The sequence below is a fragment of the Pleurodeles waltl genome, chromosome 6 (genome assembly GCF_031143425.1).
Source record: "Pleurodeles waltl isolate 20211129_DDA chromosome 6, aPleWal1.hap1.20221129, whole genome shotgun sequence".
Lineage (NCBI taxonomy): Eukaryota > Metazoa > Chordata > Amphibia > Caudata > Salamandridae > Pleurodeles > Pleurodeles waltl.
This window is the reverse complement of record NC_090445.1, coordinates 107,677,413-107,699,684: the sequence shown is the minus strand read 5'-3', so window position 1 is coordinate 107,699,684 and position 22,272 is coordinate 107,677,413. Positions and strand designations below refer to the sequence as shown.

At 44.8% G+C, this 22,272-nt stretch overlaps 1 protein-coding gene across 5 annotated transcripts in view; it reads right to left on the bottom strand.

The window, feature by feature from the left end:
• Positions 1-22,272, bottom strand: part of PLXDC1 (plexin domain containing 1) — a 358,840-nt gene that overhangs the window by 14,838 nt on the left and 321,730 nt on the right. For all 5 annotated transcript variants that reach the window (XM_069237474.1, XM_069237470.1, XM_069237471.1 and 2 more), the window contains one exon: positions 8,636-8,793. In XM_069237474.1, the coding sequence (XP_069093575.1) occupies positions 8,636-8,793 (158 nt within the window). The remainder of the gene's footprint in view (positions 1-8,635; positions 8,794-22,272) is intronic.

Below are 22,272 nucleotides of genomic sequence, written 5' to 3'. Positions count from 1 at the left end.
TCTCCACTGCAGGTCCAGTCCGAAAGCATCACTGGGGGGTGGGAGGATACACTGCATACACTACAGTGCATACTTTGCACTACACCCTTCGGATTGGGGCCATCAACATGATCAAGAAAGAAGCGGGCAGCTCCAAGAACTCCTCAGCTGCTAATGCTCTCACGCCACAATCCTGGACACTGGGGGCTGCCTTGGCTGCCAGAGGTGGGTCTAGGCTACCAAATGTGCAGCCATCAGATGGATATAGCAGTATATTACATATTATGTGTGCCACGGAAGGAGCAGTCCTAAGACACGTCCGCCATGTTTTCTGCTTGGCCATGCCTGTCACTGAGGTGGATTCATTGGTGGTGTGAGAATCCAAGCAATATCCCTGTTAGACAATTGATAGGAACCTTTTGTTTAAAGTTATTTTGTCCCTTTAGGAAAGGGGTTACCTTATCCTTCCCCAGCATGTGTCATGTAATCATGGGTGTAGGGGAATAGTGAGCAAGTCATTGCTTCGAGGAAGAGGCATCCCAGAGCTGCTGCTGTCTTGCCGCTATCTCTTACCCGCTTGAAAACCAGGCCTACAAGTTTGGGTCTTTCCTGATTGTTTTATAACATTAAGTACACTTAAGGCCCAAACTAGTGTTTCCCATCAACAGATACCTTAATTAGGTGTTGCTGTACATGAGGAAGGAATCCTCACAATCTGAGCCATGCATTCCTCAAGAGGTCAATGGTGTTCATCTTTTGTTGTGCAATATCTTCTGCTTCCAAAACCCACTGTATGTGTACATTGGAAATGGTTTTACCTTCCTGCACCAGCTCTTTCTCTCTCTTGTAATAGGATTGTGGAAGACGTTTTATGAGCTACTCTATCTCCTCACAGTGGCAACTATCATATCTGGATAGAAGGCCCATTAAGTTGCCAATCTGCCTGAAAAGCCTCTTTGGTGCCTTAAGCGAAAGCCTTCTTCCTGGCAGTATGAACCACTAGGATGTCAGGTGGTAAATCTCTTCTAATGTAGAAAGAGTTGTCAGGCACAGCCTTCCTTTTTAATACATATACCACCCCTAGTCTACACCCAAGATAGCCCTGAGGGCAGGGTGCAATGTATTTAAAAAGTAGGACATGTACATTTAAGTTTTACATGACCTTGTAGTGAAAAACTCTTAAATTCGCTTTTCACTACTGCAAGGAGATAACATTGGTGTTACCTTTTTACATTTTACAAGTGTAATTTCAAGATGGGAACAGGTAACTAGTTCATGTTTGGTGTCTACGAAATTGTAATGAAATATCCTAGCTTATGGTAAAGTCAGATTTTTACTTACAATTTGGAAAATGCTGCTTTTAGAAAGTTGGCCTTTCCTTGCCATAGCCATTTTATGCCTGTAGTCTGTCTATGGATCACATGACTGGTTGTAGGTGACAACTGGGCTTTGTATATTCATCCTAGATGGTCACACACAGTTGGGGGCCTCCGTGTGACTGGATGGGCCATCACTGGCAGGATGGGAGGGAAGAAGGAGCTGGACTCATCCCCACTTACACTTGCATAGACTGTGTCCTGTCTCTACACAGAGGGCTGAATACCCCTGTTGTTATATTTGAGCCAGGGCTGTGGGCCCTGTGGATTTCAAAGGCATACCTCCAAAAGATTCTTCACACTTATATTGCACACCTGGGTAGAAATACTGGAACTCAGAAACTAACTCTTCAGTACTCTTCTGGACCTGTGGACATTCTGCCAGGAAGAAGGACTGCTGAGTTACTGAAAGGATTGTCATTATGCTGGACTCCTGCTCGGAAGGACAGCAGCCCTGCCGTGCTGACCTGCTGCCATCTTACCAGGGTGAGGGGGACTGGGCCTGCATCTCTTGAACCCAGAGTGACTCTAAGGGCTAGTTGGCTCGCCTCCTGATCTGAAGCCTCAGGGACACAAAAGGCTTCCAGGAACCTTGCATCTGCAACTGGACACTGTGATCTATAGGTCTACCTTGCCAAGTGGTGCCACCACAGTCCTGGACCTTTGGAAGAGGGCTTAGGATGCTCTGCCAACCTCTATGGATCCAACGGAACTGAAGCATATCCTCTGCTGTATGTTGCAAACTCAAACAGAACCGATGCATTGCTGCTGCTGCATGGATTAGACCCATCGCAAAGACCCTCATTTCCACCATAGCCCCATCGGAACTGCATCTTCCCGATGCATCCTCAGCACAGGCCCTCACATCCCTAGTCGACTCAATGACAATGCCAAATGCTGCATCACAGCTCTTTGGAACAAACGCATTGCCCGACTGTACACCCCCATCCTTGACGCCGGACTTTGCATCGCAAGCCCCTCCGATGGGATCCTCGACCATGATACAGGCTCTCACTTTGCAGCCTCGCCGCATCTCGAAACGGACGCATTGCTTTGGCTGCATGACACATTTTCTACACAGATCCTCACAATCCTCTGCAAACCAGGATTTAGGGTACTTGGGCCAAGATTTACCACAAAGTGGCACAGTGCGGTGCTGTCCCAAAAATATCAGCGCCACAACACTTTTCAAACGCAGGGATGCGCTGTATTTACAGGAATACAGCACACCCCTGTGTTTCCCCTTGCGCCGGCGCTGAATTAAGCTGCCTGCGCCAACGCAGGCAACATGCACCATAGTGCAAGGGTGTCTGCATTGAGGGAATTTAATGTTTATGTGTAGGAAGTTGTTCCTTCCTGCACATAAACAACCTACAATGGTGATTTGGCACTTCTGTGTGTGCTGAAGCACACACAGAAGTTCCAATTTGTAATTTTGAAATTATTGTTTATGTGCAGGAAGGGACACCTTCCTGCACGTAAACAATAATTCATGGCCTTTGTTCCTTCTATGTGTGCTGCAGAATGCAGAATGCAGAATGCAGAATGCAGCACACATAGAAAGAGAAAAAAATGAGGAGGAATAAAAGTATTCCTCCTCGTGTCATGCTAACGCCACCCCTTGGGTGGCATTAGTTTTTGGCGCTGCCACATACGCCTTCTTGTAAATCTGGGGCAGCATCAAAAGCAATGGGTGCTGCTGTGGAAAGCCCATAGTAACACCCATTGCACTCCCCTCTGACGCAGAAAACTACAACGGAGGGGCCAATATTTACAAGGAGGTTCTAAGCCTCAAAAAGTGGCTTAACGCCTCCTTGTAAATATGGTGCAGTGAAAAACGCCACAAGCGTCACTGAAAATGACACTCCGGTGGCACTAGGGCCTTGTAAATCTGGCCCTATGTTCAGTGGGCCTAACTGTGGGTCCCTGTAGCTGGCTGGTGGTCTAATGCAGTCGGCCTGAACTTGTGATTTTGTCCTGGTCCGGTGAGACAAGATATCCACAGTTGGCTCTTGATTCTTTTTGGCGCTATTTTCACTGGAAACCTTTAAAATCGCATATCTCTTGTCCTACTGTTGTTTTGGTCTTGTTTCATTTAATAAAGAAAATACTATTTTTTCTAACTTGGTGTAGGATCCTTTTTTGATTGGTGTTTTCACTTTTTTACTGTTTGAAGTGTTGCACAAATACCTAACACATTGCCTCTAAGATAAGTCTGACGGTTCAGTGTCAAACTACCAAAGGGTTGAGAACAGGTTAATTTAGGGTTGGCTTGCCTCTCACCTTGACAAAGATTATGGTTGCTGCTTGATCAGGCTCACAACCCAGTCAACCAACAACCCAGTTTCTTATAGGACCCAAGCTCCGAAGTTCTTGGGGAAACTGATTCCAAGCCTTAGCTCTTTAAAGGGAGAAATATCCCTGACCCACTGCAGTACCAGCAGCACAGCCTTTTCCGAGTGCTACACTCTTGATGGCTGATAAAGCAAGAATATCTCTGACAGGTAACAGGTGACAGATGGACCTGGACTCAAGATTTAAAAAGGATTCTTTTCCAAATATGCAGTCATTGAAGGGATCCCAAATGGATAGCACACCAAGAGAGTCTCAAAATTAATAGAGCAGTGGCATTATGGACTACCTGAAGTCAATTGATAACGCCTCCTTGCAACCTCAGGTAAACAGCCTTAGCAGGGTCAAGCCTAGAGGTTATCAATGTGTGAAACGCCTTCTCCCTCGTTGCAAGAGGCAGCAAGAAGAGAACATTTTCAGGGTGCAGAGCAACCCAAACAGGAGCCAACAGGTGCTGAAAACTACGGTTGAAAGGATAGTTAATTGCCAAATTTGAATCCAATATGTTTTTGCTACTAGGGTTGGTGGCGGGGAGCCGGTAGAGATATATAGCAGCCTGCTTCCCACCAGTTGGCTTGAGGGCCCCCAAATAAGAGAATTTCCATCTGATCAGAATTATGTTTCAACTGACTCCTGTGAATCCAGGTGAAAACAGCATGCGTGCAGGCTTTAAAGGACATCTTTACAGATGTAAGATCATTCTCAAAAGAAAAGCTTATGAGTATCATCAGCTTGGGAAACAATGTCACACCCAAAAGGTTCAACTCGGGGGGTCAACTGCCTTATATATGTTAAATAAGGTAAGGCTAAAAGAAGAGCCATATGGCAATCCCTGCTGAGGGGCTTAACAACTGATGAAAAGAGAGCCAGCCAGACCAACTCCCACCTGGAGTCCAATAAAGATTTAATTTAGCGCCAAACTTGACCACCAACCCTCACATTGGCAGATTGTGACTACTCCTACTCACCAAGTAGGACACGCCATTTATATGATTTTTTTTTAATTCTCCAATCTCTGTTAAAGAACCCCAGGCGGTGGTTTGGTCTGATAGTTTTTCTCATCCTATTTGGGTGGAGGCTCGAAGATGATCTCCAACAGACCAGGCATGTGGATAGGCAGTCTTTCCATGCTAGAATAAAATAAGAGCAAAGGAGCTTTCTGAGTTCCTGGCCAAGGCTGTCCTTTACCTCACTGGTGTTATTGACAGAGATGTGGACGCTGTAAATGCCTATCTCTGAGGCTCTGGCCCCAAGTCAGGAGAAGGAAAGAACCCCTTAGTTTTCTCCCTACCTTGCTTTGTAAAGGAGGACCTGTAAGTAAATGGAGAAAAAGTGGCACAAGGACTATTTGCTGGTCACTAAGGACAGGTGTAAAGAAGCTGGGAGGACTTATCATGCTGCCATTAAATCGGTGCAAATGTCTTATTTTAAATATAAATCAACACGGCTCCTAAAGCCTCAGAGAAATCTTCCAGAATGACAAGTCTTTCTGGTCTCGTAAGGCTTATAACAGAACTATTCCCCATTCATAGGACTCTGCAATAGGTTTGAGGAATTTCTTTGAGGATAACATTATTAATATTTAACTTATATTTATTAATATTTAAAGAAGTCTATAAAGAAGAGATAAAGCTATTGAATGAGTGGGCATTTGTTTTATCCCAGTTCAGCTCCATCATTTTGCTCCTTTATTAAAACACCCTCCTTGGACCCTAGATTATTATCCAACTTCCAGCTGATCTCATTCTTTTCTACGCTAGCTAAGATGCTCAAAAGTTGGTTCATATTCAGATCTCTGAATTTTTGGAGCAGCACAGGCTTCTGGATACTACCCAATCTGGATTCCGACCCTGGCATAACACAGAGACAATCCTGTTAGAAGTGTCAGATTATATTATGATTTTCTTGGATAAAAGGAAAAATGCTGCTCTGATTTCACTCAATCTTTCGACAGCATTCAGTACTGTCTCCTATGAAATTGTCCTGCAACCTCTGTTTGAGCGTCTGGCACATGGCAAAAGTATCGAAAAATATTGTAAGTAGCCCTTAAGAGCACTGGATAAATTTAATGGCCAATGCATTTGAAAACTGTATTGCATAATTCACAATTTGACTCCATTATCTCAAATAATTATTTCTGTGGAGCCTTCTTTTATACATCTGAAAGAGGTCAGCCCCTGTAAGCCGACTTTGGTTTCTTGGATGACACTTAGCAGAGCATTCCTTCCATATAGGTGGGAGAGGACTAGGGTGTGAACCGTTGTGCTGAAATCTTCTCCTTACAGAAAGTGTTTTGCTGTTGTCAAGAGAGAGAGTTATAACCATTTTCTTTTTATTTCTTGATACTATGTTTATTGAGTCAAGGGTGAATCTGAGGGGTTTAGCTTGTTCCGACAGCTGAGGTTTGAAGCCTGTTAGATTTGATTTAGAGAGCAATGAAAGAGTTCAAGAACATATGGAGTTGTCATATCCGGATTTGGGTGCTTTTGAGGCAGGCTTTGATATTCTGTATGTTGTTAGTTAAGAAGATTTTGAAATAGTTGGGTTCTGCCAGGATACTGGAGGATCTTGACGTTGTTGTCTGCCAGGATGAGTCCCAAGAGTTCAATATAAAGGTTGAACGTGACAGGAGACACCACAGGTGATAGAACGCATCCAGGATCTGATAGTTCCTATCTGAACCAGTTGCTGACCATGGTAGGTTTGTGCCAGTAAAGCCCATGCAATTTATCAGGGTGTGGATCACTGTTGGATTGTCAATGGTGTTTAAACCTGCGAAGAGTTCGAGCAGGACCAAGAGTCAAGGAACCTTTTGTTGTTGAGGAAGAAGGCATCGGTTTTTACCTACTTGGACCATGGTTGTTTCAATACTTCAGCATGTTATGAACCCGAATTGATAGACTTGAAGTTAAAGTCTGCAAGTAACCTTTCTCTTATCAGATAAAATGATTGAGTGACGTTAGCATTTAGTGGTCTTTTAAGAATGGCCAATTCTATAAGGGTGTCCTTCTTTGCTTCCTCAAGAAGCTCACAGACAACCTGAATCAACTGAGCAACCTCTGACCCATCTCTCTGCTCCCCTGTCCATCCAAAGTGATTGAGAAGGCCATTTATCAGCAACTCACAACCCACCTCGGACTTCACCATCATCTAGACAACAGACAATGAGGATTCAGAAAGAACCACAAAACCGAAAAAACACTAATTGCAGCCACTGACGACATTCAAAACATCCTGACCCATGGAGGAACAGCGACCCCTTATCCTGCTTGACCGCTCCCATCCTTTGACACTGTCTCCCACAACACCCTCATCAGAAGACTCCACATGATAAACATACAAGGATCCCCTTTCAAATCGATCTGTCCCTTTCTCGCAGGAAGAACCCTAAGGGTTATGATGCCATCTTTCATACCAGAGAGCAAGAAACTGATACGCGGTGTTCCACAGGGATCATCCCTCAGCCCTATTCTTCTCAACACATACATGACACTGCTCGCCAACATCATCTGATCACAAGACATCACCAACATCTCCTATGCTGATGGCACCCAACTCATCCTAGATCCAACGGACAAGACAAGCACCACCAGAACCAACGTCACTAACTGCATGTCTATAGTAGTAGTAGACTGGATGCGAACAAACTGCCTGAAGCTCAACTCCAACAACACAGAAAAATTGGTCTTCTGCAACAAGACCTCCCTATGGGATTTCACCTGGTGGCCATTGAAGCAAGGATCAACACCCACCCCCATAGGCCACGCAAGAAATCTAAGGATCATCCCAGATCAGTTGTTCCTAACCTGTGGTCGGGGGCCCCAGGGGGGGTCCATGAAGCCTCCTCAGGGGTTCTGCGACTGCTTAGAAAATGAAATAATATTAACAGATTAGGTCCCCAGCTTTCAGTAATGACTTAGTGGGGAGTACTCGGATTCCAATAATGGGTAATTGGGGGCTCCATGGGTTTCAGTAATGATAAAGTGGGGGTCCACAGAAGTCAAAAGGCTGGGAACCATGGTCCTAGATCACAAGCTCAAAATGATGGCTCAAGTCAATGCAGTGTGCACCTCCTGCTTCCACATCCTATACATGCTGTGGAAGATTTTAAATGATTGCCTCAGAAAACTACAGAGACCGTCACACAAGCACTCATCACCAGCAAGCTGGATTATGGCAACACTTTCTCTGCCTGAATCTCCAAACAACTCCGGCACAGACTCATGACCATCCAGAATGAAAATGCAAGATTCATACTTGACCTCCCAAGCTGCACCCACATCACACCACACCTCAGGAAGTTTTAATGGCTCCCCATTCCTAAGCACAGCCGATTCAAACTTCTCACACACATACAAAGCCCTAGACAACACAGGACAGAATACCTGAACAGTTGCATACACTTTCACCAAACTCACCAGACACCTATGCTCTGCCTCACTCTCACTTGCACACACTCACGCATCAGTAAAAGCAAAAATGGAGGTCACTCATTTTAATACATCGCACCCAGGGCATAGAACCACCTCCCTCAACACATCACAGCCTCTTCCTCACTTATTGAGTTCTGCAAGATGCTGAAGACCTGGCTCTTCATTAAGCACCTTAGGACCACACTCCTACATACCTTGCCAAAGCACTTAGATACCCTCTTGCGTGATTTGTGCGCTACACAAACCAACATAACATAACACCACAAACAGGAACAAATTGCCTGAGATCACAACATAGGTGGCAAAATCCACACTACTAATAAATGAATTGCAAATGTGTCCTCCATGACGTGATATTCAACTAGCAAATCACACATTAGGCTTTCGGAATCCTCAGAACATCAAGCATTTTAGCAGAGACTATGAAAGAGGGATAGGAAGAGCGAGCTTGGGATAAAGATGGTTCAGAAATGGGGGAATTATTTTTCATCTCACCTTAATGAAGAACATAGCAGCATTGGACGTAGGGTGGCTGTTAATGTATATCCCAGTCAGGATTATCGCTGCTATGAGAAGAACAGCCAGGACAATTCCCACAATAGTCCCAATATTAACAGTGCTTTCTCTGGACAAAGGAATGTTGTTCTGTATACCTGCAAAACACAACAAGACTGGTGAAGGGTGAGGAATTGAGTCAAACAGATCAAAAGATCATGGTTGAGTTATGCGTGTAATGGGCACTAGACCTCAATTTAAAATATCAGGGCACCATACTATGCACAAAAAACAGCACATAGGGGCTGATTTAGAGTTTGGCAGAAAGGGTACTCTCTCTCAATGGTGATGGAGTACCATCGCTACCAAACTGAAGTTTCACCTGCTAGTTTTACAGCCGGGCGGAGTTTAAGTAGGTCAGTGACAGAGGCTACTCCGCCTCTGACCTATTCCTCCAACGACTCAACTAAGTAAGTGCCTTTGGAGGTTTAGCCATTCGACCACCTATGTACCCGATTTAAAGTGAGAGGTCAAATGGCCAGTTTTCACAGCTCCTTAACAACATTGAAAATAGCAACATGAACCCACACCATAAGAGACAACTCAATGGTGTAAAGGTCATTAGTTTTTATATTTTCAAAACCAAAATCCTGCTTTGGGAGCTGTTCATCAATCTTTTAATGCATTGACAGGAAACACGGTTCCTGCCAATGTTAAGAGATGTCTGCTGAGGCTGAGGTAGGCAGAGGACCCTTGTTGTGGCGGAAGTAAAATACTCCACCATACCGAAGGATTTACCTCCGTCTAATGCCCTAACTCCTCCACGTAAGCTCAGACTGGAGAGTAAAATACCTGGGCCTTGAGCAACCCTATAAAGAAGGGATGGATAGAAGACAGATTTGTCTGTTGAAGTGCACATTCCATGTCAGAAGCATGTGTTTGGCAAAGTGCTGACCAGCAGAATTGCTTCAGTCAGAAATTCACTTTTTAATTAAATGTTTGCCATCAACAACATATGCATTTATTGTATGCTGTTATGATCCAATACATTTCTTAGAATAAACATACTTTGAATTGCTGTTCTTCAGTCAACTACATATCTCCCATTAAACAAGGCATCTGTTTTGTTAGTAGTGTTTCAAAGCCTTGTGTACGACACAGCAGAACACCTATGGTGCATCTACCCCTTTTGTGGGGGATATGGGCTTGTTGGCTTACACTTTGAGGAGTCTATCTAAGGCCCTAGTGTTGAATATACATGTGCAAACAAATATGACCTCTAATCTACACAATCCACCCACTTGCTGATCCACAGAAATCTCCAATCCTTCCACTCTTTTAAACATCCGTTTCCAGTGATGTCAAGCTGTCATTTGGCGGTATACAGGGGATGACCAAATTGTCAGGTATGCATGCACCACTTTTACACTAGCTTGATAGCAATGGAGCGCTGAGCCTTCAGCGTCTTTTTGTTGATCATAAAATAATTTTATTATGTATTTTTTAGAATATGGTCTACTTTTCTGATTATAAAACAATAACTTTAGTACTTATTTTTGAGAATACTTTCAAGCGTATTTGATAGTAAGAAAATCCCAGTGCACATATGCCTTCTCTTTGCTGCTTTATATTTCCTCTTCCTTTCCTCTGCATGTCCTTGATTTCAACATGGGACCCATTCAGAAATACCCTAGAAGCAAGCCACATTTCATCACTCCCCTGCACCTTTCCCTACGGCTGGTTTCTGGTGCTGAAAGGTACCCTGTAATCTACACGCATGTTTAGGCAAATGTGTCCCACTGATAACTGCGTACTGTGTTAAAACCAATGTTGACATCAGATAAAGAGAGATGTGCAACATCAGTGACAAATTGCAGCCCTCGTACTGCAGCTAGCCAGCGTGAGCAGCAACAGAGATGGAAACGTGTAGATGGAATCTAGCTTCTGTGACCCACATCTTTTGAGTGCCTTTTTCAAACTAGTGGCTGCCACTGCATGATGAGCGGAATGCAGCCAAATTGTTTGGACAGCACACATTGAAGGACCTGGGTGAGTTCTGCACATGGTGGGAGGTATAACTTCCCTCCAGCTGCTGTGGAAAAGCCAAGAGTAGAGGGACAGCTTCAGCTGAGTGATACAATTGGATACTACGATTAACAGACACAAAGGCCCATATTTACACTTGTTTTGCGCTGAATTAGTGTCGTTTATTTTTACGCTAATTCATTGCAAACTTAACTCCACATTTATATTTTGATCCTAGTCCTGTCTAACTTCAAAATATTGGAGTTAACGTTATTTTTGGAATGCGAGAAACCATCTTGCGTCAATGAGGTGCAAGGTAGGCGTTCCCATCCAAAAAATGACTCAAAGCCTCTGGCGCCAAATATATCCACCTATGCAAAAATGATGCACGGGTGGGAAGTGGACCCAAGAAATTACGTTAACCACGATTTGCACCAAATTTTAATGTCTGGGTCAGACCAGGTGTTAAAAAGAGGCCCACACACCACTACTTAAGGAAAACACACAGAAGCAACATTGGCAATCCACAGGACAAGATGGAAGTGTTACTGCTCCAGCTCAAGAAACAACGCAGAGGACAAAAACAACAATAGCAACCACCACCACTACCGCAGCAACCACAACCGCCACTACAGCACCCACAAAGGCAACGCAGATGGCAGGAGAGGATATTCCGGAACAGGACAACCCTCCTTGGCCCCATGTAACAAGACCTTATTAGGACATACCGACCCAACCGGCAGCCCATACTGCGCCTGCTGCACCACATTGAGCCACAGATCACAGCCAGCCTGCAGACACCATATAATATGCCACCTATCACAAAGCGGCTAGCCGTCCTGCATATGCTAACAAGTGGCTCATTCCTGACAACGAGTGCACTGGCTGCTGGTTTGTCACACCATCTTTCTCAGTCTTCCTGCCAAAGGTATCAGACGCAATCATCTCGCTGACACCTCGCCACATCTGCTTCCAGAACACCCAGCAAATGCAGCAGAAGATAAAACAGGACTTTTATCAATTTGCTGGCTTTTCCGCATGTGCTGGTGCAATGGACTGCACCCATGTCCGACTTGTCCCACCTGCAGCAACAGAACATATATACAGGAACCGGAAACATATGCATTCCATAAATGTTCGGACCATAGTGGACCACCATGGACTATTTACAAACATTTTAGCCCAGTATCCTGGAAGCGTCCATGATGCCTGCATATCCAGGCACACCAGGATCAACAAACACTTCCAGGATGGACAATTTGGTAATGGCCTACTTGTGGGTACATCAACAAACCTAGCAATATACACACAACATGCCAACCCTGTAGGACACACAAGACATACACCACTTCAAAAACACATGACCAGGGTAACACAGATGTGCAGGTAACAATACATATGCAGTACAGCACAATCAGTGCACAGCACAAACACATACATCCACATGTACGTAACACACCCACAACTTCACAGGCACACCACGCGAAGGACAGGTGGAGATATGTACCCTTTGCTAACAGAAGATGTCCACAAACCACTACAAGTGCCCACAGGTTGACTACTACATACACTTCACACACACATCAGACCAAATAAATAATAGAACAGCAAGGTCAATGACAAACACCATGGTCATGTAATGAAAGTCACACATAGGCACAGACCCCTAAATCATGACGGGCAAGTCTCTGCAAAGTACAAACATACAATGCCAGACAACTGATGCCAATACCAACTAAATCTCATCAACACATACCTGACTTACCTGTAGTGTGCATATACATCTGCCTGATGCATTGGGTCACACACATAGGAATATAAAATTAACAGCCATCACCTACCATGTGCCAGATTTGTGAGAAGTGGCACCACACCTACTGTAGTGCCACTTCACATGCACCACTTACTGACACACAACACCATCATGTCTGTACCGTAAACAATAAATAGCCCACCATGGGGCAGAGTCACTGTGAGACAGTGCAGATCATGGATGCCATAGTGTGGCCCTGTAGGAGTATTTAGGATATCACTGACCTTACATGCACTGTGCTAAGGGACACATTTGCTAAGTAGCTGAGCCCCATCCCATAGCCTGCACTGTGCATGTGTTGACAGTATAAATGCTGATTCATGTATTGGAAGTTAGGAGAGATACTGGTAGTAATGTTGATCATTCAGAAACAATGGGACACACACCCTTGGACACCTGATGGCTGGCACAAACATCAGCTGCCACTCATGATCACTAAAGGACATATGAAAGAGCCCTCAGTGCCATTGTGATGCCCTACACTGTATGTACAAGTTTGCGGATGACCACTCTTTTGTGACTTGAAGCCACATTGTAAATCGGGATCCCTCCCATGCAGCATTTAGCGTGGAACGGGTGTGCAATGTGTGTTGCTGTAGGTGTGCCACCACATAGCATAATGATGCTGACTCAGATGTAGGTGTCACCTAAAACCTGAGGCAGTGTCAACATCAAACACCACTCCAGGGGTGCCATTTGCAGGTTGCAATAAGGAAATAGACTGTGATTTGACCTCATATGAATGTGCCACCTATGCGTGCTGCATACTGCTGCACACACAGAAAGAGCTAATTAACCATGGAAATGGTATATGTATAGGAAGGTGTCTCTTCCTGCACAGATATATCCACCTCCACTGGGCTGCCAGTCAAGCACTCTGGTGCAAGGTTGACAGTGTTGGTGAACAGCTGCATATTAGGCACCAGCGCAGGGGACAACAAAGGGTTGCCTTATAACATATTACACATGGTGCATTCCTGCATAGTGAAAATGATGCAGCACAGCGCTTCTAATGTTGGAGCTGTGCTGTGCACTGTCACTTACTCATTAAAGTGTTGCAGTTCATCTGTACTGACACATGTCAAAATGGCCGGGGTGTCCAGGCTTTGTAGGGCTACCACGTTGACACTACATCTAACCCCATTGTGTTGCAAGGATGTGTCAATGCCCCTCTACTGATAGCACACTGCCACAAAGATGCACTACACAACATATGGTACATACATACTGAGCATCAGGTAGGAATCCAAATTATATGTCCCAGGTCCTTGAGCCAATACCCAAGATTGCCATGTCCAACAACACAGTGCTAGTAAAACTTAGCACAAGGCCAGGAACTCACACCATACCAAACATGTATGAGTCACAGCCGACTTCAACCAACAACTGCCATGCTACAGACTAAACCTGTTGCAAGCTTTCACAACAACTTACATCTTTTATCCTTCGCAGCGGATCAGGGTATGGCATACAGCCGTGGGTGCTGACCCAAACACAGCAGCAGAGCGTGCCTACAACGAGGGACACTGTCAGACACGCAATGTGGTGGAAAGGACATTTGGCATACTCAAATCCAGATTCAGGGCCTGGACCTGACAGGAGGCAGTCTCCTTTATGCCCAACACATTGGGGGTTATTACAACTTTGGAGGAGGTGTTAATCTGTCCCAAAAGTGACGGTAAAGTGACGGATATACCACCAGCCGTATTACGAGTCCATTATATCCTATGGAACTCGTAATACGGCTGGTGGTATATCCGTCACTTTACCGTCACTTTTGGGACGGATTAACACCTCCTCCAAAGTTGTAATAACCCCCTTTGTCTGTAAAATAATCCTCACATGTGTCATTCTGCACAACATATGTGTGCAAATGAACGTGCCAATGTACGACCAGGTTGCTGACCTGCCTGAGGAGGATGGTGCTGACGATATGCAGGGGGGAACAGCACAACACAGCTGCTGGGGTACGCCGGAGACAGCATATTGTTGACAATTTTTATACATAAGAACCACTGAAATCACCATATTAAATTTGTAAATAAACACTTCACATATACAACCAATTTGGTCTATTCAATCTCCACTACATATACCATATGAATGTGAGTCTAACTTCAGGGAGCATGTAACAATTACTAATCTGACAAGTAATGTAGCGACATCATATGTGATGTGTTAGATTGTACTGCCACCATCACACACATCACTTTTAGCCTCATCACTGGTATGTGACAACTGAAGTATATAATCCATGTACCACAACATATTTTGTACATTCACATTGCCAACTTGCTAATCAATAGCTTATCTCACCCAACTACATAATGTCCTAATAGGATGTATGCAAGGGGCCCACACATGAGGTAGGGGATGTCAAAAAACATAAGTTATGTTGGAACTGAGCACTGTCACAACTCAGTGTGAGAGTTGGAATGGCTGCATGGAACATGTGTGACGAGGGGGGGACTTCATTGCTAACTATGGTCATCATGATTTGCTCAGGGATATTAACCAATGGAAGAAGTTGAGCCTGCGCAGTGTAACCTGCTCTGCCGCTGCCATGGGGCAGAACCTTGACACAGGGTAAACGTGACCTCACCCATTGCATGGACATGTCTGTGGAATGCACGTTAGTATGGATGAGGACATATGCAGCTAGGACTGCAGGTCCACATACAAAAACAACAACCATTGGTAAATGCAATGAGTGAAATCAAAAATCTGTGATCAAACCATATATTGGGTGGAATGTAGGCAGAGTGTGTCATCCACACTATGTACCAAAGATATACACATGTCAGACAAATATGCTGTCTTCACACAGGTCTCCATAAACTCCAAATCTAAATACGGAGACAGATGACGGGTCATATTTCCTAGGTAGCAATAGTTTGCCCATCATCAACAATGCCTGACCTGTGTATGCAGCTTTAAATAGTATGGTCTGCATGGCAACATCACACATCACATACCAAAACACAATACACAATCACAAATCAGAACTATTGCATTGTACTGAATCCCAAACAAATGTGGACACACTGTTGTCACATATGCATATATATGCATGACGAGCAAACAATTGCATGCTGTTGACTCCATAACACACACATTGGTGGAACTGACCAATCACACCTTTACCACATTGCTGCATGGACTACCACATGTGGCCATACCCCATATGCCACATTGCAACACAGCCCATGTCATATATATAGTGATTGAGGGTGCATCCAAGGACAATGCATAAAAAAAACATGCAATCAAGAAATGAGTCGAAAAATATGACGCAAATGCATCAAAAACATCCGCAAACGTTAAGAAAATGACAGATGGGCCCTTAGTGTGAATTCTATGTTCACACTCCTCTTAATGCAGCCTTCTGTGAAATCGACAAATAACCGTCATGCGTCAATGTAACTGACACACGTGTGTTATGTGTCTAAAATAACTACACATATACCAAATGTGTCAAATAAAAACATGCATAACTGAAAAATGTGACGCACGCGCACAGGAAGTGATGTAATAGGAAATTATGTCTACAAGCATGGTACAGTGGATGTAGTTTCACTTTCTCTTTACAGTCTGGGCCTTTGTGACTGTGTGGTTGAGTACTGGAGCTGGTGGTTGAATTTTGGTTGTCTTTGGAAGTTTGTGGTGTCCCTTGTGCCGTGTCCTGTTGAATTTTGAGTGCATTTTGTCCTAGAAGTTTTGATTTTGTGTAGTTTTTGTCCAGTTTTGTATTTGTACTGTGGGGTGTTTTATCCGGGGTAGTTAGTTATTTGGGATAGTTGGGCTAAGTTAGTGAGGTCACGTTTCCTTTTATTTTGTATTATTAATTATTGGGGTCAACTCTGACCATCAGTCGACATGTCTGGCAAGGGGAGGATGTCCAGAATGTCAGCAGATGAGCTTGGTGGGTTTATTTGGCTGGTTGCTCACTTCCTGCCAATGATGCTGGAAATGGGTGACCGGGTGATCCTCGGCTACCGGACAGAGGCCAGGTGGCTGCAGTTGGCGAAAGGTGCTCCACCACCTGAAGCGTATCTACAAAACCAACAAGAATGAGCACCAGCTAAAGCATCGCTGGGCAGATTGGGTGGCCAGGGAGCAGGATCTGCTAGATCACCTGGAATTGAGATCGGCAGAACTGTTGGTATGTCTCCCTTTGGCATACTATTGACTGTTCACTGCTTTTGAATGACGGTACCAGATAAGTTGGAGTGCTGCATGCAATGCTTGTGGACAGGTTGTATGCAACCAGTATGAAGAGTATCTGCACCAGTTCAGGCCTGGAGTTCACATGTCCAACAATAATACCAATGCAGGGCAGATGTCTGATGAGTCCTGCACAACCATCAAGAAGGCACACATTTCAGAGCCCATAGTGTCACCTGTGCCTTGGCATAGTGTCATGTATGAAACACCAAGACACCGTCACCCTACCATATTTTCCCAGGATTGTGTCAACAAAGGGGAGCAATGCATTCACAGCGCATCTTTGTCAACATTTCACGCACATGACACCTGCCCCAGCCAGTTTAGCAAAGGGGGTTTACCCGCATTAGGGGGCAATGAATATGGGGCATTTGATTCCATGAGACAAATTTTCCACATCAGTCATGAATTAATCAACACATGATCATTGCAGATGTTCAATTGAGCCGCATTTCTATCACAAAGCGCCTCTGGGTGCCTTGCAGGACAAAGTTGAGTACTTGAGTTGTAAGTCTTGCAAAGCTCCAGGATAGTGTCACGTTTCTACTACACAACTCCCCCTTTTACCATGTTGTGCCATTTTGTATAGACGGCCCACACATGGTGTTGTCAGGGGTGTGCTAAGGGGCACACTTCATGTGGGGCAGCACTATGGTGCTGCACCACTGTTGTCCTATTGGCCCCTTTGTGTCAATGGGCAAGGCCATGTAAGGGAGATTCAACATGAATTAGGAAGAGACTACTGGCAATTCCATGCTCTAATTCATGTTCTGTCACAGACAGCCTTTACCGCCCCATACCACACACGTGCAGTCAGTTCCACTGGCCTAAAACTCCTCACTGACAGTATGAGGCTACACTGCATCAATTCCATCTCTGCCACATCACTCACTAATCTGCAACTCCAGATGCATCCTCCCTCCACAGAGCAAGTGTGTCTGTGTTGAACGCAATGTCTATGCCCATGTACTTCTCCCTCACTGGATTGACAATAGTGAAGAATGGCAACAATGACAGGCCAATTACTATTTGCAATACATACATGTCACAATGCAGTCAATCTGCAGGTAGATAAAGCAACTGCACATGAGTCCATAGCCATAGCAATTCCTTAAGTGTGTCTGCCTTGTGATGGCACACACATTTAACTCTGTTCATTGCAGGGTGTGTAATGCAAATCCCCACCACCTTGCAATACCCACACAATCCCAGGGTAGTAGCGTGTCTGTGAGCTATGATAATGACATAGTTGTTACCTACATCTGTTTCAGGCAGAATTGCCATGGGTGTGACAATGGTCCTGCCATTTCTACAACCATAGCAGGACCTCAGATAGAAAATACATGATTAAACAGTCCCAATTGGCAATGGAGGTGTCGTGCCTGCAGTCAGCTGCATGACAATGTCACATATTAATGTTGCAGGATGTAGCACCACAGGAGTCTCTGGCCCAGTGCTAGTGTTCATATGTGTGGCTGTAACTCACCTGAGTGTGTGTGTTATTTTGTGATCGTAGTGGTGTGTCTGTTGTACTGATTTCCACTAGGATGACTAGATCACTCCTCTCAACTAGTTCACACTGAAACTTGTTGTCCCCTCGGAGTGACTACGATTTGACACTAAGCATGGTTTACCATTCATGTCTTACAGGTGGACCAGCCCCCTACACGATTGGTGAAGTGGTGCGTTTCGAAGACCCAGATGTGTCCAGTAAGTGTGATAATGTGTGTCCTGTGAAGAAACCCAGAGTTGGTGTGAGTGAGTCATTTGTGTTGTACACAGTGCCGGATGTGATAAGCTATCCAATGATCAGATATCTAAGTAGGCTAGATGGTGACATCATGGCCTATTTTAAAGAGCCCCAAGAACCAGAGAGTCATGTCTTGTGAGGCTCGTGGTACGCAATAACCAGCATCGTGTATACAAGGTGGTGAAAAGCCACATATAGGGCCATATGTACCTAAGAATGCCAGACTGCAACGCTGTGAGAAAATTGGCAGTGGCGCACTTCATCATTCTCACAACACAGGGATGCACCATATTTATCCTAATTTGGTGTATCCCTGGATTGTAATGAAGGTGGAGGATTGGGCTGGCAATTGTCCCCCGGCATGGTGTTCTGTCTTTTGCACTCCATGCATGTTTCACTTTTGTGGAATGTAATTGGCTTGCATGCAGGTCAAGGCCCAACGAGTGCTGGCATGGAAGTGGGTGTGAAAGGAATAGTAGTGGCAGATCTCGTATGGATGGGTGTCTACACCTAGGCACATGAATATTGGTGTGATTGACCTATGGATACCAGTTTCCTAGTGAGCAGCCCTCCTAATATACGGTCCACTCCTTGACTCCATGTATGAGTGGTCAGGCCTTGCTGGATGACCAGAATTGTTGAGATGATGGATAGCATGGCCACCTCCCCCTTAGGCTCAGGGGGAGAGAAATACCAAATTTGTAGGCAGATGTGATGTTCACAGTGTAGGTGACAGTCATGTTGATCAGGCTTGCATGTGTACCTATCAGCTCTGACCCCTTATGGTTACCAACAGCATCGCATCCTCCCAATGACAAGTCCAAGTTACTGGTGATGCATGGTTGGAAATAGACACAGAGAATGAGGAAATTTGGGCCTGATCAATGTAAAGTTAGTGCCGCCTTTGCATTATTTTTTTACACAAAAGCGGTGGACATTTCCAGAATTTTTGTTCATTTTTTAGGTTTGTGTCACTTTAGCGTCAAAAATATGATGCAAAGGCAGCACTGATGTTACGTTTATTAGGGCCTTTGTCTTTTTTGGAATGTGAGTTGGAGTGCATGTGTAATTAGATGTAGCAGTGCAAGCTAGTAATCTGTACAGACTCCACACAATGCTGACACTGATGGTTGCTTGTCTCCATATTACAGCTGCCAACATGACCAATGAGGAGAGACGTGAGTGGAGTCTGGGTACAGATGCATGGGTCGCCACTTCCGTGCAGAGAAGGCAACAGGGGAATGGAGGGCATTCCCACATTGGGCCCCCACACTGCCTAAAAAGATTCAGCAAGCTCCAGGATCATCAGCAGTGCAGGGGGGCACAGCTGGCACCACCCCAATGACATCGGCTGCAACAGTCACCAAAGCAGCGCAACAGCCCACACCACCTGCTGCAATTGCAACACAGTTGCTGCAGGATCTGCAGAGGGACGTGTCCCTTGTACTCAAAAGTTTGGACAGATTGGAGGAAGAGGTTGCTGGAAATAATAAGATGTTAAAATACATTTAAAAAACTATAAAAAACGAAAAAAAAGACAAAACTATTACTGCCACCTCCAAGTTCTGCCCCCCCCCCCCTTTGTATGTTCTTATGAATTTTGTTGTGGGCTATACAGGGTTAGTGTTAAGTCAGTGTAGGTATATAGATTAGATAGGATACGTGTAGTTGGGGGTGTTTTTTTAAACTTATTATGTGTTAATTTGTGGGTGGGGGTCATGTTGGGGTATCAATGTGTTTTCTGTAATAAATAATGAAAAAATAAATTAATAAAAAAAATTACAAAAAAAATATATTTGTTTAAGATTAGTTAGTATATGTGTAGTTTTAGTATTTGTTGTCCTGCATGTGTCTTGTAACATAAGGGGGGTGGTGGCCAATGTTTAGAGTGTGGTGTTCAATGTGTAAGTTAAGTTTAGCATAGGGTAGATAGCTTTAGTTGTTGGATAAGTATAGTTAGAATAGGTTAGTTTAGGATAGGGTCTTTTTTTTTTTTTTAGGTTAGTTGAAATTTTAATAAACGTTTTTGCATTCTCCCATACATTTTGTGTTATATGCTTGTGTCTCAGGGTCTTCTCATGAGTGCACAGTGCAGATTGGGGGTTGGCCTAGGGATTCCATCCTGCCTCCGAATACCTCTCTTGACATGTGCATCACCTACTGACAACTGAGCTGTCACATTGGCAGCAACAACACATCTACTAGTCCATGCATCTGCCATCCAGTGTACTCACCACTCAAGATGACTATGGACCTGATTACAACTTCGGCGGATATCCCACCCGCCGGATTACGAGTCTAATGGAACTCATAATACGGTGGTGGGATACCTGTCACATTTGGGACGGAGTAATCCCCTCTGCCAAAGTCGTAATCAGGCCCTATGTTTACTTTGTATTGGACAGGTAAGTGTTTGTACTTCAGCTGTCAGTGTTGGGGTCTTGTGTAGGAATGTCGGGAACTGTGGCACATCTGACAACAGCCTAAACTGGAACTCTATCATGCAAAACTGACCGGTGGCAATCACTAATGAGGTTAGGTACCTCTGTATCACACCAATGTGTCCTACTGGTACTCCCAGCTGACGATATTGCCCTAGACTTGCTTTACAGCCATTCCTGCCGTATATAGTGAGGGAAGCATACATGTATTCTTTATTTGTGACATACTCAGTGAATTGCTTGTAGCAGATGAGACCAGCATAAACACTGGTCATGGTAGGGACCTTGTCTGTAGCTCTGTGCCCCCACATTCCTGCACTCTTGTACTGATATTCTGTGACCAATGACATGGATACACACATCACAATTACTTAGCGTAGTAGATGGATCACAATACACAAAGACATGGTGATTGTGTAGAAAGTGTTCATTTACAAGTGTAATGCGATATTTACAATGTTCAGGTCAGCGACCCCATTTGTGAAATGCATACAACTGTGACACAACACAAGTCCAGGGTTGAGGGACTTGTCATGGACATGATTGGGAGAAGTGTCATCAAGTGCTGAGGAACAACAATGGCCAATTGGTAAGTGAGAGGCAATGACAGTCCATAGCAGACAGGTCAACAGTGTGTGGGTGAAGAGTGCACATATCCAACTGTGCTAACACTGGCATGATATCAAGCACAGGACAAAGGAGAACACTGCCCATGTGGCATGGGCTGGTGCTACTGGGAACTCTTATGAGTGAAGCTGTTCTGTTCCACATCTTCATCCTCCGATGTGTGGTGTGTCTCCTCTGCCCTTGATGGTGGTGGTGGGGAGGTAGAGGGGACCACACACACTTCAGTGGTTGAAGATGTGGAATCCCAATTCCTGGCAACTGCCATTTGTGGACCAACATATGGCATCACTGCATCAAGGAGGAGCTACTGATTTTTCAGGAGGATAGCAACATCCCGGTGATAGGTAGACATGTCTGCCCTGAGGGAGGCCACTTCCCAGTGCATGGAGTCCAGCTTGTTCTCAATCACGCTGCTGCCAGATTGGGAGGGCAGTTGTTGTAGCCTCTCTCTCATGGCAGCAACTATGTTCCTCAGACACTGCTGGACTCTATGCAGTGGGGAGTGTGAGCCTCGTTTGGCTGCTGTATGTTCATTGGCCATAACGTGGCACATGCGCATTCCCTGTAGGCTGGCTGCCACAGTCTCCATCCCCACCCGTACCTGCTTGGCCAGCTCCCTCTGGACTCCTACCACTGTCCTCCCACAGCTGGTCCCTGTGTCCTCAGAGTCCTCAGCTGTTTGGGTACTGGCAGGTTGTACTATTGGGGTGTTGGATGGGGCATATGGGATGGCTGCTACATTATTTTTCCTCCTTGT